Below are 19421 nucleotides of genomic sequence, written 5' to 3'. Positions count from 1 at the left end.
TTTCTACTTGGCAACATCGCCAGAACCTCAGCTCGTTATATCTGTAATGGGTTTTCAATTAAGTCAGATAAAGAACCTGTGGCATAACAATCCATTCATAGTTGGTAAACCTTGATGCTGTTGACATATTTGTGTCATAACTTTAAAAGAAATTGCATTTAGTACAATTTTAACATGAATGCTCTTTAAAATGCATGTAACAAAAAACTGATCATTTTGGATAATTTCAGATTGAGCCAATTAGGGTTTATAAGAGTGTTTTCTGCTTTGCGTTCAAAAATAAGAAACAAAACCAGAACAACTAGGTATAAAATGCACGCAATCAACCAGGTAACACAGAATTTCTCTGAATAAGAAATTAACTAATTCCAAGGACCAAAACAGTTTGGGAAGCAAATACTTAATTTTAGCCAAATCCAGATGTGGCTGCTGACAAATGTGAGGCGCACAGATGTGTGGTTATCCTTTTTTAGGTTCTGTTCAGAGTCTACCTAAGAGACACATTATTCACTGAGAAAATAGATCAGATCACAATCAGGTAAATGTGGTCACATCAAACTGCTGATTAGTATAAGCGCTCTAACGATAAGATTAGTTTGCCTGTATTATAGCCTATTTAAATAACTCAGGTCACATTCTTGTTATTCTTGTTAAGTGACATCATACAACTGAGTGAATAATAAATAGCTATTTAAGAAGAAGAACTTACATGCTCTTTATTTAAAGTAGACCCAGAATAGGTCCTTTAAAAAAAACAACTGAACCCATACTAGCGTTATGTTCAGTAAAATACTGCAGCCGGATTAAATCGAGAGCAACTCTGAACATCAATTTTCAAATTTTCTCAGTTGGATTGAGGTTTGGACTTTGACTAGGCCATTCTAATACATAAATATGCTTTGACCTAAACCGTTCTATTGTAATTCTGACAGTATGTTTTGAAGGTGAACCTCCTCCCCAGTCTATAAGTCTTAAAAGAATTTTTTAGTTGTGGAAAAATGTTAAAACCATCTCGAAATTGTCCTCCAGATTACAATCATGCACTTACTTGTGTCGGTGTGCAACACAGAATAATGATACGACACACCGGAGAGACCACGGAGAATGCTTTATTCAAGCATTTGTCCCACATTTATTTTTCTGACTATTAAAATACTTAAAACCACGTCACATTTTCCTGCCTTCTGCTTCCCTGACCCTTCCTTTCCCCGTCTCTCATGGCGTGCTGCTGCTGATGACCTTCCGATACCTGAGGGACCGGTGGATGGACGGATGGATGGATGGACAGACGGCTGAGCCAGGGAAAGACGAGGAGGTTGCACATCCTGCTGAATGCACCAAATTTGTTGTAGAGCTTGAAGCTTACAGAAGGAGAGATTAGGGGGCTCCAGTGTTCCTAAGAGGTCATGAGGTGGTGAAGCTAAATGATAACCTGACCCCGCTGCCACTGGTGGGGGCCGGCAGCAGACGTCTCAAACTGAACGCGAGGGTTAGTTCGGTTAATTTGGGTTATTAGATCCCTGAAGTCTGGCAAGTATTATTAACAGAAGATAAGATCTCGGTGGTGCAGCGTGTGATCTGCCTCCACGGCCTGTCAGCGGTGCAGACTATTTACTGGAATGGGTCTGGTTTAAAAGGCCAGGAGGGGCCGACACATGGCTGAAATAGAAGCGTGCTGGCAACTACAGCTGTCTTTGTGTCCTCGTCCAAACTCGGCTAAATTTATGCAACGATTATAGCAGGGGAAATTTCTACCCTCCTTTTCCTCTCATCCCTTCTTTTACATTGTGATCAAGATGTGGAATTAAAGTTGTTTTCCAGCAGAAAAACTCCTTGTGGCGACTCTATTTAAAAACCACTTCATAGTGGTTTTAAATTAGATCAAAAAAAGATAATAAACACAGCTGCTCCAAACTGTTTTTCCTTTCCCCTAATCTCATTAAACACCCAGACACACACAAGTAAATTCAATGAAAAATCGTACAAGTCCCAGAGGAGAGGTCCTCCTTTGAAATGCTGGATCTACCGTCACGTCTAGGACAGGACCCGGGGGGAAACATGAAAGGTGATCGGGGCAGCGTGTGCAGGCCTGTATTAATAAACGCAGTCAGAGAGACAAAGGAAAGATGTAGCGTTACAAGCCGAATGCTGACCCCTCTTTACTGAACTCCTGCTGAGAGGGGAGCAGGGAGGACAGGGAAGATGGAGAAGAGGCAGCAAAGTGAGGAGCGGGAGGAGGGGGGGGGACGCCACACAGAGGGGGGAAAACCGATCTGAGGAAGCTCCAAACATCAGGATAATGTTTAGAAAATAGGGATAATGGATGGAGTGAAAGGTTGAGACACTGGGAGGGAGCTGGGGATTGACACTACGCAGGGAAGACATGCTGGCAGCTGAGACGGGGGCACGAGAGGAGGAGACCTGGGAGACAGAGGGCAGCGGGAAATCTGAAGGAATGTCAGAGAGGGAGAAGACGGGGTCACATCAGGAAGGCTTCCAGCTGTGCTCCCTCAGATCACATCTTATCTGGCTTGTTTGCGTGAGGTACACGCAGGACTTCCACACCCTCCTCACCCATTGACCTCCTATAGGCATCCCTCTGCTCCCTCAAAAGAATGACCCAGAATATAAAAGCACAGTACTGCAAAAGTTGTAATCAACGCAACGCGGTCGATAATCCCACATAGTTGCCTAAAGTCTTTTAAAGTAGTATTACATCCAGGGAAAACCCGGCATGTTACCAGAGGGATGCCTCATTCTCCAATTCACCATCAGCTGCATGTCAGGTCTTCAGATGATAGATTTTTGGGAATCAGTGCTTTAAATGAATGGTCTCCTGAAAAATCTTTCAAAAAGACACAAGGTTTTTATTATGTTTGCAAAGCTCTTTTAGAAACTGCCTGTTTAGATGTGTGAACTAATTAATTTCATTGTTAGAGCAAATCGGAGTCTGTGTTGGACCAATTAGCCAATAAAATAATACGACAAGGATTCAGACTGGACAACAAGCAGATTCCCTGTGATTTAAGACAGAAAATCCCTAAATTCCTCTTTTCTGTTTTTTTTTTTTCTTGAATTCTGCTTTGCAGCGTAAAAACCTTTTTCACTTCAAACGTATCTAATTGAACATAATGTATCCATGTGTTTATGTATTTGACACTTAAAATGAATTTAATGTTTAATGTTCTCATTCTTAAAAACCATCCTGTCGGCGATTTATTAGTATTTGTTATAAGAAAACCACTTTATATAAGCTGTCTATTTTAGAGAAAACAGTAAATGATATCTTTTCTTAGCATTTTAAGTATTACATTTTGTACATTAATGTTACTGAGTCACATTCCAGTAAGATTCTGGAGTTTGAATTTTCTTTTATTCCCAGATTTTGTTCCAACTGAACAGCCATCGTTGCTGTAGCACTTAACACAACCGCATACTTAAATAAATGTATGTCTTAATTGAGTTGATGTGCAAGAGGAAGGCGATGTGACATGCTAACGGTACCTATAGCTTTCTCTCTTTCCTCCCCTTTTAATAGGACTTGTTGATAGTTCCACTTGTAGAATGGCTTATTGCATTGTGGGTAATCATGTGTGGATAAAGCATACAGTAAAAGGTGTGTTATTACTTCATAAACAGCACTTTTCTTTAAACATGCCAGTTTTACTAACCAATGTTTCAGCTGCTATCTGCTATCTTGAAAAAAAAGTCAACAGTGTGCAGATACAAAGAAGGAACAGTTTGATATTTAGGGGAAAGCCCAGATTGTTGGGTTAACAAAACAGGGTCTATAGTGCAAATTATTCACATGACAATAAATCATTTTTTAAAGTTTTTGAAAGTATTTGTTACATCAAAAGCGTGGCTAATACGGTTGGCAGCAGCCTTGCTGTTATTTATGTACGATGTCTTTCAGACTATGTTAGCATCAGTATTTGATTAATTCAAGTAAAAAAAAATACTAATTGTGCCTTTGTGGCTGGCTGCAAAGAACAAAGAGAGACTGGACGCTTAGAAGCAAAATACAAAGGAACTCGAAATTACTGGAAACTGCTGCAGACCGCTTGTTGCCCCCTGCTTCGCACCCAGCAAAAAGAAGAGAAAGAAAAAACACAAAATATGTAAACAAAAAAAAGCTCAGACATTCAGATGTGCACACAATAAAAAATCCCAGACAGGAAAGACAAGTATCTGGACTCTTCTAGTTAATTTCCTATTGTCTGTCTCTGTGATTCAAGAACCGAGATGTGAAGACATTACACTGGGAAGCTCAGTTTGAGATGTTTGTTGGATTAAAAAAAAAAAGAATTCAGCAAAAACATATTCGGAAAAAATAAACCAAAATCTTTCTGAGTGGTCTTAACATGACAATGAAATAAATCAGAATGAATGCCAAATATTCAGTGCAGAGAGGCCTTATTTTGTGACTTTGACGCAAGACAAAAAAATAACCAGTAAAAAGTAACAACATAACATGATTTCTAAATTAAAAAACATACAGATTTCCTTCTCGGCCTAATTGACTATGGCTCTTCAGTCTTATGTGACACTAGAAATTTTGAAAGGATGCAACCATCTCCAGTCAGGGACATCTTTTACTGACTCCGCTGATGATAAAAATCAAACCTACAGCCAATTAATCCAAACTGAAATAACAAAGGAATGTTCATATAACTTGTTACGCTTGAAAGCATTTGCAAACAGACAGACTTTCCAATTTTGTAACGAGGGAAAAACAAAATAACAAAATGAAAAACCTCCTTTTGGCCGGCTAACCAGCAGTGTGCAGCTCTATGTGGGATTCAGCCGTGGAAGAAAACTCACCCTCTCAAACTACCCCGTGCCTAGCAGCTGCACGTTTTAGATAAGGTCCCATCTTAGGTCCACTTTGGATATTTATAACTGTGCACACATGGTTCTGTGGTTTAATCAGGTTTTATTTAGAATGTAAGAGATATATTATGGGGATTGCGACTGGAGGAGGATTGCGGTAATGCCATATTTGCTTATTGTTGCAAGATGTGACAGAAGGCAGCGGAGTGAGCCGAGATAATTCAGATTCCAGCTGTACACCTCGCGTTTACCTCCGATTCCATTCACTGGAATCGTGTTGCACACATCAGTCTCTGCGACGCTCCCCTCCCGCCGCTCTCAACTCTCTCAACTCATCTGTGTCTTTGTCTTTGTTCCAAATCACACAATCGGAACCACATGGAAGTGAGACAACAACCCGAGTAAATAAACAAAGCTAGGAAAGGGCCGCGCTTTGTTCCAAGAGTGCATTAAGGAGTATTAACGGCGAGGATGAAAAGCGACAGTGTAATTAAAATGTGAGCATGCATCTGGTTGTAGGCTCGAATCGCTCACAGATGTTGGCTTATTGATGCCTGTCAATGAAATGTAATACGGTGACAGGACTTTGGACGAGAAATACACAAAACCCGAGCGTGCAAAAACATGCATAATCATTAGATCGCATTTGCACACATCTGAAGCTGCAACATGTTGAGATTCCTTTGGAAAACGCAGCTATCACACATGTGCATCGTGTGTCGACTGTCCAAAAGACCAGATGTGTACCAAAAGGTACGGAAAGCAAGCAGGGGGAACCGAATCTGGATGCAAGCGGAGAGCGAATGAGGGGAAAAAGATGGTAGAGCTGATAGGTTGTCCACATGTCGGAGAAAGATATTTCACATGTAACCCGAGCTGACAGGACATCTGTGGTATACTCTCCTGGCTCTCAAGATGCACTCAGGACTCATTTTATTATGATCCTTGAGTGAAACAGCAAACATTTCAGATAAGAAGTCCCAGTGGAGCAGACGAGCTCTCAAGCGGTCCACAGAGATGCGGGAACACACAGGAACACCCTCGATCGCTCGATCGCTCGCTCGCTCGCTCGCTCATACATGAAAGCCACGGCACATGTGGAAGGTGAGTCAACGCGCGGGCCGCAAAAACGCAGACGCACACAAATGTTTGCAGAGGATGTATAAAACAGATGGGCCGCCGATAAAAAGCTTCAACGTGTGCCTTGTTCTGTGTTTCGGCAGAAGCTGCTGCCCCCCCATCTGTTCCCCCATCTGGCCCGTTGCACAACGGAGCAGCGGCGGCACTTTCTCAAGTGCTTGACTTTAATGGCGGCAAGGAGGGAGCACGTGTCCGACAGCGCGCCGTCGTTTGCACTTACGCGACTGAAGTGATCACAGAGTAATGGCTTCAGAGGGCTGCAAACAAGCTGGTTGATAACGCGAACGATTTAGAGCTAGGCTGACACATGGATACTCCAGCTAAACAATGGTAATATGCAATGTGACAGTAATTCTGGTGCTTATCTCCAGATAGTCAAGCTGCTGCTAAATGGCTGGAGGGAAAGTTCAGACAAGCTGACGTTGATGGTTTAACTGCAGCTACTGTGGTTCCACGTCAAGCCAAAGATGTGTTACATATGGCTGCAGACGCGAGAGCTTAGCGGCTGCATGTCTCGGTTGAACCGTCCCATTTGAGGTTTCCGTCTTGCACTTGGTTGTGCATTTTGTTTCAACAATCCAACATTTGGTTGCTCTTTACATTTTTTTTTTATTACATCCCAAATTTTTTTCAAACAGGGGATGCACCGATTGCTCGGCGCGTGACAAGAACAGGCCGATCTTCGAAACTCCACATTCTTTTCTCCCTCACTCAAAGGCGCAGCAAACGCAGCTCATTTTACACATCGGTATAGCACTAGGTGCCATTTAAACATTTTTTTTTTAATCCTATGGAAAAAACAAGACAAGTTCAAAGAAAAATTAACAACTGAACATTGTGATCATCACACTATACATGCAGTAAAAATAAACAAAATAAAATGTTTTAAGGGATATAGCAGTAACTATCAGTTATTTTTTTATCTTGTTATATTGTGTACAATCCAAAAACTTGAACTTTTTCAGTCTTTGGCCTTCTCCTCCTGTTCACGCATGATGCTGGGATGGAACGAGAAATGGACAGACGGATTGGGGCTTCTTCTGCTGTAACGAAGGCGCTGCTCCGGTCTGTTGTGGTGACGAATAAGCCGAGCCAAAAACCAAAGCTCTCGATTTAACGTCCCGACTCTCATCTACAGTCACGCGTTATGGTCCAACAGAGTGAGATTCAGGATACTAGCGAAATGAGCTTCTTCCAGAGAGTAGCAGGCTCAGCCTTAAAGATAGTGTGAGGCGCTCTGTAATCCGGGGAGAGCTCAAAGTAGAGTCACTGCTTCTTTGCACCAAAAGAAGTCAGTTGAGGTGGTTTGGGCATTTGACCCCTGGGTTTTCCGGGCGCGTCCCACTTGGAGGAAACACGGGGGATGACCCAGAACTCGCTGGTGGGACTATGCATCCCGTCTAGATGTGGGAACGCATTGGGGACCCCAGAAGGAGCTGGAGGATGTAGCTGGGGATGTAGCCCCTGCGACTCGATCACAGATAAGCATGTGACAACGGATGGATGGATGGATGGATGGATGGATGGATGGATGGATGGATGGATGGATGGATGGATGGATGGATGGATGGATGAACTTTTTTCACATTTCATCCCATCACAAACATATTTGTGTGATAAAGTGGAGCCTAGTGTAGCCTAGAGGTTAGGCCATTCAAACACATGAATGTCCTTGATCTAATTGATCTGATTGTAGATCTGGCTACAAGTTTAGGGGTGTCATCTTGGGGGAAGGTTAGCCTCCAGACTAGTCTTGAGTCTTTTGCGGCCTCTAACAGTGTTTCCCCCCCCCAAGCTTGACTTGTATTTAGCTCTATCCATATTTAAAATCATCCCTGACGGCATGATGCTGCCACTACCTTGTTTTAAGGTAGGGATGTTGTTTTCAGACTGATGTGCAGTCCACAGTAATGCACTGCAAAAACGCAACTAAAAATAAGCAAAATTTTCTTAAAATTAGTGTATCTGGCCTTGATTTGAGCAGGTAAATAAGACTATCTGCCAATGGAATAAGATTTTTGCACTTAAAATAGGAACAATTCATCTCCATCATCTTATTTCAAGTGCAGGATGTCTAATTATCTTATTTTAGGGGTCAAGATACTCATTCCATTGGCAGATAATATCATTTACCTGCTCAAATCAAGGAGAAAAACCCAAATTTTAGGAACATTTTACTTATTTTTAGGTCGATTTTTGCAGTGTGGAGACTAACCACGACATCAGTTTATCTTTCTGATTTCAGAAGTCGATCAGGTGAGATCATGGGGCTGCTTGCAAAACTTGCAGTTTAGATCACAAGACCAAAGCGAGTCAGCTTATATAACAACATAAGCACTCGCGCAACATTTGTCACAGATTTTTCCTCTATCCAATAATATTTGGCTGAGCTTTGTGTACAAGTGAATTCAGTGCTTCAAATACAAGCAAATCTTCTGCATATCATTCACAACATATTATTACCCTCCAAGGTGCATCAGGGATGCACTACTGTCGGTTCAACTTTGACGCCCACGTTCTGTGCCAAGCTTTCATTGTCCGTTTACAGTATGTGTGAGACAAATAACCATCTTCACCCTCCTCCCACCTCCCGGAGCTCTGGGTTAATGTATACAACCTGGGAACAAACTCAGCCTCTCTGGAAGGAGCAGCCGCAAGAATATACACACTTCTGAAATCACAAATACGACAGTTATGATGAGAAATGGTGAGCTGCAAAACAAGAAACAGAATCAAGACTCGGAGAGGAAAAGAAAATTGATGGAAATACATGCAGTGCGGCAAAAACTGAAGAGAAGGCAAACCCAACTCGTGTAAACACAGCCCATAGTTCAAACAGTGGGGCTGAATGGCAAAACAATAACATATATTCACACCACACTCCTATCTGTAATTACTGTATTTAGACGTCAATAATATAATTCCTCTCACTCAAAATATAGTTGAAGATACTGAAACACCAAAAGTTAAGAAAAAAAAATTCTTAACTCAACAGCTGAAACTGTATTCAACAAGTTCAGTGGCTCTTTTAATATTACAAGAGGTGGCTAGAATTGGGTTAGATGTGACCAGTTCATTTCATTCTAGTTAAAAATAACATTTTAGATTCCTAAATCTTAATTCTTCCTTTTATAAATGACATTGTTTTTCCAATTTGTGGAAATAGGAGCTTTTGCCCCAGGGAGCCACACATTCCAATCAACACAAATCAATTAAATCAGTTTAGTTATATAGCGCTAATTTACAACGTTTCATCTTAAGGCACTTTAATTCACTCAAATCATCCAGACAGACTGGTCAAAAGTTTTTCTATCTCAGGAAACGCAGTAGATTGCATCAAGGCTTGAGCAGCAGCATTCACTCCTCCAAAAAGAGCATAGAGCCACAGGGAGAGTCGTCTGCATTGTCGATGGCTTTGCAGCAATCCCTCATACAGGCGCATGCATGAAGCGACAGTGGAGAGGAAATCTCCCCTTTAACAGCAAGAAACCTTTTAGATTAATAAAACACAAAACATTCTATTTATCTGTTACAAAGGTTTTATTCCAGGAGAAACATTTCAGATATCTACAATACAGCTGTTAGATGTATTTCTTCTATTTTATATACAAAATTGCTTCCCAGTAAATGCTAGAAAGGTATCTAAAATATTTTTTTGCTAGAACATAGTAACTAAATTGTTGATGACAATTGTTTAAATTGTTCCCATCTTCATTTTTTTTAGAGCTGTAATTTAAAAATCTACCTTTTTCGGTTTGTTCGGATGTCAAGTAAAAGATGGGTTTTCTTCTTGTAAGAATTATCTTTCCAGTGTCCACAGCATTGATTCTGCTTACCAAGCTTGTACTTGTGATTATCTGAAGAAGTTAGCCCAGTACATGTGAACGAGAAAAACGCTGTGGTCTGTCTTTTGAAGAATGATGTTTTAGACATCTAAAATAATGATTTACAATACCATGATGAGTGTCATTAATTCTAATGCTTTTGAAAACTTTTAAACTCCATTGCATTAAAAGTATATTAAACAAGTTACATTCATTTCCCTGGGCGCCGTTCCTTGAAATATGTTCAACATGTCGAAACGATGGCTTTGATCCAAAATGTCAGACTTTGTGTTGGGTATATGGCATACCTCTAAGCGACAGTCGTGTCTGTCTTGGAAAATTCAACATTTATACCAGTTTTTAAAGCTCTTTGTGAAACTGGTCCTGGTGCTGCAGTTAACGGAGCCCTTTTTTAAATGTTCGTTTTGACTTGCAAGAATTAAATCCTGAAACATCTGCAATAAAGATCCTGGTTTCCACATCTATTATGTTACAAATAAACTTGCCACAGGTGTCAAGTTGTTGAGACCCTTGTTGCACAGCCTCCACCACGGCCTTGCAGAACTGCCATAACGCAGACAATACACTCGTTAATGTGTGTATCTAGCATTGATACTGCAGGATTGTTCATGACCCCAGCTCTCATTAAAATGGTGTTGGGAGAGTGACGAGTTCATCCAGGAGCTTTTACCCAACACAGAAACACAATATACTCAACGAGACCATTTGAATTGCCTATGTTCTCTGTTGCACCTCCAACAACACTCCATCCCCACAAAAGAAAGAGAGAGAGAGATATTTCATGGTTAAACATCTTCCCATCTCAGAAATATGGATAATTGACCTTTGACCCAGTGTTACCTCCCTGTTTCAGGTCCCGAGTTCAAATCCAGAGATGCTATCTTCCCAAACAAATCCAGGTGTGCTCACAGGAGCCCCATCCTGCAGCTGGTCTCAACATTCCTGATGGAATAACCGCGCTTTGGATGCCAAAGAATACTCCGGGAACTTATTTCTGATCATCTACACCCGTGCTTGGAAATCTTATCAGATTTAATTACAGCCTCCTTGCGCAGTCCGTCTGTTAAATAAATTCAGTGAACAACATGCTTTTCCTTTTTTTTTTTTTTTTTTTTTTATTGAAAGCCCAACCTGATAAGACTTTCTAGATCTCAGACTCCGTGCATGAATCCAGATAAATGATTCAACGGGCTTGCTGCAGCCAGGAGAGGAGCCGTTTGACCTCGGTGTGGCTGTCAGCCGCCTGCTGGTGTTAAAGAGTTTGTCTGCTCCTCCATTAAAAAGCTGTTCACCTTGTCACCTGCCACTTGCCCCAAATTAAAGAAAACATCCTAATAGTTTCCACATTCTAGGTCTGGATCTGCTCAGCACTACCACATTCGCCCTAGTAGCTCCTGCATGCCGTGCCACCCGGCTTTGTCCAGAAAACGTCCCAACCCTAAACTAATTTGAGGCGCCTACTATTAGCTTAAGATCTGCAGCGCATTGCGCAGTGAGATTATTCCAATTAGGGACAAAGAGAAAATCTTCAGAAACATGTCATGTAAGTACACGACGACAGAAAAATTGCATTTACAACCTTTCAAAGAGCGTTTTGGCGAGTTAAAAAGCTCCAGAGACAGCGGGGGTAATTTTGCAGCGATGCCCTTAAATCAATCCAAGGCAGAGAAGCTGAATTACAAGCCTGTGGTTTGGACGCACCACGTGACGCTTTTGATGCCCCCCTCTGGTCAATTGGAAACAATCGGTGCTTGGAAAAATAAGCGCGTCAGACAAATCTCCGCTGTTTGAAAGGCAGCAGATCAGACGCTCTCGTAAATCATGGTTTCCACTTTGATGCAAAGAGCATATAGAGCGACTGGTGCTTCGTTTTAGATGCTGATTGTAAATATTTGTTTAGCTGCAGCTCATTGAACTCCCTCTCATGGCACTGATTAAACTAACTCTCTTCAGTCAAATCGCACGTCTAAAAGTTGTATTGCCCCATCCAGTTATGATCAGCTTTTCTTTTACCATCGCTTGACTGTAACGGTACACATCTGAACAATTTAATACGTCAATTTGCTATTTAGCAATGCCTTTGTGAGTGTAACTTCACATGCTTTGGTTCCCATAAACCATCTCCTCTCGCTTGCCTCTCTGTCTTCGGTTCTTAAAGTGTCCGACTTTCATTTCAAGGAGGGAACGCAGATTTATGGTGACGATCGTGCATTTCCAGCAGTATGCGTCTTTAAGATACGTCTTAATGTAAGATGCATACTGCTCTGGGGAAAAGCTTTCATACGCTCAGGAATCGGATGGATGCAACCTAATTTTGGGGCTTTTATGGATTAATTATTTAAGGTGAAATAATAATATGAGAGACTTCAGTGATTTATAAAAACAAGAATCAACTTGGTGAAAACTTACAATACACTAATAGCACTGTCTGCAAAACATCCCCCATAGTATGATTCTACCACCCCCGTGTTTGATGGTTGGTACGGTATTTTAAAGCTAAAATCAACTCCTCTAGACTTGTCACTGTGGTCAGGAGTTCAAATGTCGTCTCCTAAAACCAGAAATGTTTCTCCTGAAAGTATCTGGTGTGTTTTTAGTCTTGCTTGAAGGTGTTGATATTGGAGCAGGCGATTCTTTCTTGAGCCAGACTCTCTCAGACCACGGCAACATGAAACCAGCATCCCTGTGGACAGTGACGACCGGTGTTTCTGAACATCGTCCTGTTTCCTTTCCTCTGAGAGTTACAGTTTTGGTGAAATGGTTAAATACCCCGGGAAATGATGCTAAAAGCTTCAAGATGCCTTCAAATGTCAGGGTTTAGCATAATAAGGGAAATTTAACCAAATATTATGTATTTATTCACACCTGTGTGTATGAATAAAGCCTTAGAAAGTGCATTGGGTTATTTTTTTTAGACATTTTAACCCTCAATATGAATTTATTTCCCACCCCCAGATTTTACATTTTTTAATTGATCCACATTGGTTCCAGAAAAATGAATAGTTATAAAAAACATGTAATCCACAGGGCCACATATAATTTTGAGCCAGCGCAGGTTAGAAAAGCTCACCACGTCTTAAACACACACTTCATGTGAACTTTTTAACCTTGGTGTCTCACCCGTGGACGGAGCGACATTCATCTTTCCGTGTTTATGTTAGCGTTATGCATAAGAACAATTCTGGTGTCCATGTCCTGGCACCACAATAAGGAGCTGGGAAAACTACTTCCTGAAATCTCTGGCCTTCCTGGGAAAGACAATGACATAAACATAAACATGCCCTGGAATAGCTGTTGCTCAAGAGCTGTGGCTCTGTTTGGAAGAGACCATTTCCACTCGCAGGCTGCCAGCAGTTAGATTCTTAAGTATGAACATATGGATACAAAGTCCTTTTTTTTTTTTTTTTTTTTAAACACCACAATACCTGTTATTACCAGCTCAACATAATATCCGGCTTATAATGGCTTGGATAATCTCTGACAGCTTATATGATGAGGTGTAGCTAATAATTGCATCCAGCATTGTTTACTCTGAGTCAAAACTACAATTACGGGATGAGTTTGCCTTTTTGAGCGGTACCTTGTGGCTGTTCAGTTATGTTCTGCATCTGTTGCATTTCGGCGCATGGCACACAGTCCTTTTCTCATCTTTGAGCTCCCGAGGCCTTTCTGGGCCTCCGTGGGCTGCTGACTGGCCGGCCTGTGTCCAGCTGTTTATTTTTCGAAAGGAAGAATGTCGGTGCTGCTGTTAAACATTGCGGTTTCACAAAGCTAACTTTAATAAGGAAGCTGATGAGAGACAGAGGGGGGAGGGGCCCACGAGGGATATCTGGGCGAGCGGCTGATGTGCATCATTTGGGGGAACCGGTCCTCAAGAGAGGCTTTACGCACACACTCGCAGCTCAAATGAGCTCACATGGAGACGCTTCTGTGTAAAATACGTTTTTTTTGTTGTTTTTTAAGGGAATTTGTTGGAGATGAACATGGACAACATGAAGGAACACATCGCATAAAACATATAATTCATGATGGGAAGAGTTGCAGCTTGATTTGACAGAAAACATGTACAGGTTTGACCATTTCTCCAGAATGTAGTCCCGCTGTACATCAAGAAATTTAACAATGGCAGATTGTAGCAATGCTGTCTTGGCCAGGGATGCTGCAGTGTCACGTTGCAAAAGCCTTGGTTTTTAGAAAGTTTAACATAAAACTGGGGACTTTTTATCCGTTACCTAAGGGATCTAAAGCTCCTTAGGATGCATTTTTTTCCCCCTTCAAATTTTAAATGCATCCCCGGTCCAACGCACCGCAGTCAAATGATCTCCTCAGCATGCCGTCAAGTACCGAGTCCTGCTGATGTAAGTAAGTATTTGATTCCAATTGCAAGAGATCGCCCCAAGGCAATCCAGCATGTCATGCTGGACATGAAGCAAGGTCAAAAAGTGAGATTTCACAAAAGGAACTAACCCAAAATAGTGGATGACTTTAGGAAACTTTATGTGAGATGAGTCTAAAAGTAGGGATCTTCTAAATAAAGGTACGATAATTAAATAAAACCTTTCTACAGTCATCGCCATCATCCCCCTTGTTATTTGTTTTCTAAATAGGCCAGAGTGAGGTTCATCTACTTTGTCTAGAGGTGTGTGTGTGCGTGCGTGCGTGTGTGTGTGTGTGTGTGTGTGTGTGTGTGTGTGTGTGTGTGTGTGTGTGTGTGTGTGTGTGTGTGTGTGTGTGTGTGTGAAGTGGATTATCATGGTATAAGAATTTCACATGAGCCAAGCAGAACTGTAAGATATATTGAATCCCAATCCTCATCGCAATATCATTATTTGCACATTTATAAAGGTGTGGTTGGATGCAATAATCAGCAGGATGTTATATTTCAAATGCCTTTGTGCAAATTGTGCATGCAAGCAATATATCAGGCCTGTTAGATGAACTTTAACTACCCTTGATGCCTACATAAGGCTCCAATCTATACATCCAAGCCCACTAGGCCAGGAAGCCAAGGTGATATAAAAATTGTTTTCTGTCCCACAGTCAATAAACAATTAATGGATTTACAACAAACTGGTGGAACTCATTTACCCAGAAAAACATCTTTAGTCCAGATCCAAAGCTCAGAAAAAACAAGGCGGAAAAAAAAATTTTGCACCCATCTGTAATTAAAATATTTCCAGCTATCCAGGAGTCAGTCTTCACCTTCCCTCTAACAAATAAACTGAGCCCACTTAAGCTTCCCAGAATCCTCCTAATAAGAACAAGATATCAAGAGGAGTCAGTCCCTTTTATTCCCCTTTTGACGTAATGAAAGAAGATGTGCAGACGTGGAAGCTGAGCGGTGGCTGTAACCGGAGGAGATGAGGTTCAAACAGCTGTGAATCTCAGCTGCTACCATTAAACACAGAGAGCAGAACGAAGGGAGCCAACGGATTACTTTCACACAGACAATGTCAATCAAGTTACAGCAAATTAATCAGGAAACTTATTAAAGCGGGATAATCCAACGTGGATATCTAAACCCTAATTCTCTAATGAAGGGTTATGTATTCTCATATACAGAAGCTAGACTTTTTGCAGCAGGAGGGTACAAAGTTCGGTGGTTCCCAGTTTAAAGTACCCCACCCCACCCGGCAGCATAAAGCAATAAAGCCACCTGGTTTTTCCTTCTTCATAATCGACCTCATACATCGTGTATGTGCAGCCTGTCGTTTCCGAGGCGCTCGCTTAAAAAAAAAAAAAAAAAAACGGGCCTGCGGACATCGAGACAAACCGCGCAGGTGAAGTTCTCACACGCAGAGCTGGGTTGTGTGTGTGCTCTGGTCTGGCGTTTTTGACCTTGCTGCAGGCCTCAGTGAAATAAATCCCAGCCAGGCCGCTTGGGGAAACTAATTTCCTGCCGTTATTGTTTTAGAGCGGTCATTAATGGTTCTAGTATGCGCCGTGCACCCTTTCCTGCGGCGATAGGCTTGTGGGCCCGTTAGGTAGCTGCGAGCTTCCTGTCTGATTTACTACGGCTCTAAAAACAAAACAAAAAAAAAACAAGATGCCGCCCTGGAGGATGCGGGCCAAATTGTAGGTCTCTCCAATAAAAAGGGAACTTTCCCCTTTCTTTTCAGGTGTGCCAGATTTGTAAAAGCGCATGAATGAAAGGCATTTAGGAGCGTATCAGAGTGAAGGGGTTGAATACAAATACATGCCACACCTTTAATCCTTTTACTTAATAAAAAATGAATAAACTGGCATCTTTGTGTCCATCTGATTAAAAATTATGCGCTACTTTGTGTTGGTTTACCCCTCTAACATGGGAGCGTGTCTCCTGTCGGTGTCCAAATGACCCCATATCTGATGAAAAGCCATCTAAAACGCGCACAGGCCCGACCTCAAACCCTTTTGTACACCAGCAACTGTCCAAACAGACACAAAAGGCAACCAAGGTGAAGGTCCTCACGATGCTGAGGCTGTAAACGGAGGGCACTTTACTTTACTCCCCCTCTCTCTCTCTCTGGTCTCAGACTTGTTAAACGGCTTCTAAATGCAAGCTGGAGAAACATGACAATACACCCTGTTCTACACAGGGCACAAACAGCCTCCACATGGCTCTAATTACTGCAGGCACCAGAGAGGTGTCCCAGTGCAAGTAATGAAGACTCTGTACGGGAGGCGGGCCGTGTGTAGTGTGTGCGAGCCAGCCAGCCAGCCAGAGAGAGAGAGAGAGAGAGAGAGAGAGAGAGAGAGAGAGAGCGGCTGGGTGCTAACTACAAACACCTGAAGCCTGTAAGCAGAGTTGTTCTCAGTGACAGCTCTGCCTGAGACTTAGCAGCTGTTGGCCATCTCGTATCTGTGAGCATAAAAGTGTCACAAAGCGAAAGACAACGAGGGCTGAAAAAGTTCCTCACATCAAAACGGTCGATCTAAGGACCCTGTTTCCGCTAACCTCGGCCAAGAAGTTTAACTTTTAAAGTTTTCTTTTCACTGGAGGTTTAGAACCTCGTCGTCTCCCAGATCAGCCGCAGAAATGCTGCCCCCTGTTGGCGCACGGCTCCCCGTTGCACGTCGAAAGCCGAGCGCCCCGATGTGTGTGTGGGGGGGCCTGACTTCAACAGGCCAAATGCCACTCATGATGTGTGACAGCGCGGCCCTCGCTCACACAGACGGGCAGAAATACCTCGGCCTGTGATACCGGAGGTGGGAAAAGCTCGGGTTTCAGATGCTGGGAGCCGGCGCTAAAGGGAGAGGAGGGTCTCGTCTTACGGAGTCGTGTTGGGAGAGGGGCTTCTGTCGGGCCCCCCTCAAAGGCCGAGGGGGTCCAGGGCTCTGGTGTGCGCCGCTATAAGCACCCACGTGCCTCCGTGATATGAACTGTAAACTTTCTCACAAGCATGCAGATGGGATGCGGACATGTAGCCAAGGCACATTGTGATACCTGGATATTATTGCACAACAGACGTATCACGCACACACAAGCTTGGAGAGTGTCACCTCTTTTAATCCCCCTCCCCCCCAACTGGAAACAAATACCTTTAGAGCAGAGATGGTACCAAGCATGTATTGAGCAATCTAACTGCACAGGGCAAAAACAAAAAAATGTTCACAAGCGGACAGTTGCATCAAAAGCCGAAATAAACAGCATAGTCCTCTGTTTTACCGCATGACCAAAAGCAGAAACCGCATCACCAGACCAGAAACTGAGAGGAGCGAACTTTACAAAGACTCGTGGTAGTGATAAGTTGCAATAAGGGATTGGGTTTAAACGCCAAACAGCTCTGGGAAATATGAAAATAGCACATAGATTGATGTTCAGTAGCAACTTCAATTGAATTAATGGGACAACATGGGCTCAACCCAGTCACAGAGTGTTTCACTACAACTCCTGAAAAAAAAAAAACTGTTTTCATGGGTGAAAACATTCAATCACATTGCAAACACCAATGCCAGGGTGTTTTATTGAGGGTTTATGTGATAGACCAACACAAAGTAGTCTATTTAATGCATTTTTCTTTGTACATATAATCTGAAAAGTGTGGCATGCTTTGGGAAACCAGCATTGTGGAAAATAACTCATGAAAACAAACTCTAAAAAAAGTACGGTAAAAAGTCATCCTCAACACTATAGTGGACACAGCAAACATAGCAAGAGAGCTAACACTGCACAACACCCTGAACGCACCATCCGCAAGGTGAAGCATGGTGGTGGAAGCTCCCTGCTCTGGGGACTTTTTTGATTTTTTTCTTTCAGAAATAATGTGATTGTACCTGTTGTAGCATTCTTAAATTAAAACACATCGATTATAAATGATGTAACCCCTACCATAAACAAAGCCCTAAATAACCGGGACGTGTGAACGTCAGCTCCAATAAAGCACACGCACACATCCTGGTGCTGCAAGCCCAGGGATTTTGGCCTATACGGCTTCCCCTCCCAACAGGTCAAGTAAAACATGTCGACTTTCAAATACACGGCTGGTCCGCGGGTCACTCAAACAGGAGCCCGGGGCCTCAGCAACGTGTGTGTGTGTGTGTGTGTGTGTGTGTGTGTGTGTGTGTGTGTGTGTGTGTGTGTGTGTGTGTGTGTGTGTGTGTGGGCACCTCTCTGCACCTACGTCACACCGAACCAGCAACTTAACCCCAAACGGGACAGATAGCATCTTTCCCAAAACCACAGGCATCACAGGCCACTGTGTGCGTGTAACATGATGTGGAACACACACCGTTCTCCACCGGGGGGGGGGGGGACTACAACAGACCCCCGTAATAAACACCAAAAGCTTCGCAGAGCCGGCCCTGGCACACAACTGGCCACCGACACAGGTCTGGAGGGGTCGGGCTGGGTGTCCTAAATGCCGATGATGTTCTTAGTCATAATTTGGTCCTTTGCAAAGAAAAACTACTCAAACTGCACAAATCTTCCTCCTCAGGAGCAGATTTGCAAACTTTGAAATGAAGTTTAAGCACTAACTTTAAACTTTCAGTGTATGTTCTGTGTTTTGGGAATGATGGCTATAACAAGAATGAAATGGAGGGGGAGAAAGAAAAAAACAACAGACGGGTACCTGGAGGACAGGAGCACTCTTGGCCAACATCCCTAGCAGTCCGCAATTTTGGAATCAGAGCTGCCACTTTCTGCAAACACACAAAGAGGAAATTCCAGTGTGAAGACGAGGGAATAAAAGAGTAAGAAACACTATTTATCAAACAGCTGAACTTCTTTTTGCATGACCCTATAGCCCCCTGGACTTAACATATAGCTCTTATCTATTTTCAGTGCAGAGGACAGAGGCTGATGCTTGTATAGATGCACCAATCAGCAATTTCCTGGTCGATACCGATTTCTGGCTTTCTTGGCGGTCCGATCTGCCAGTTACGATCTTTTTGTTTTAAAACTACTTTTGATAAAAGCAGCAATTTCTTTTAACGGATTTACAGGATCTACTCATTTATGCAGAAAAGCACAATGTCCCCAACCTCCTTTACTCATAAAGGATCCAAGAAGTTGCTGGTGACTGATGAGTTTACATAGCTAAAAAAAAAAAGGTGGAGGTTCTTTGGTTTGGTGATTTAATAGACAGTAGGGAGAAGCCCCGATTTGTCAGCAGTTGACCT

At 42.5% G+C, this 19421-nt stretch overlaps 1 protein-coding gene across 10 annotated transcripts in view; it reads right to left on the bottom strand.

Annotated features, from left to right (window-relative positions):
• The window catches only part of si:dkeyp-44a8.4 (collagen alpha-1(XXIII) chain), a 190461-nt gene that overhangs the window by 170217 nt on the left and 823 nt on the right, over positions 1-19421 (bottom strand). For all 10 annotated transcript variants that reach the window (XM_036127478.1, XM_021310294.2, XM_021310331.2 and 7 more), the window contains exon 2: positions 18872-18941. In XM_036127478.1, the coding sequence (XP_035983371.1) occupies positions 18872-18941 (70 nt within the window). The remainder of the gene's footprint in view (positions 1-18871; positions 18942-19421) is intronic.

This window comes from Fundulus heteroclitus, chromosome 23 (assembly GCF_011125445.2).
Source record: "Fundulus heteroclitus isolate FHET01 chromosome 23, MU-UCD_Fhet_4.1, whole genome shotgun sequence".
Taxonomy (NCBI): Eukaryota; Metazoa; Chordata; class Actinopteri; order Cyprinodontiformes; family Fundulidae; genus Fundulus; species Fundulus heteroclitus.
Note: the sequence above shows the minus strand (reverse complement) of the source record. Positions and strands in the feature narration are given on the sequence as shown.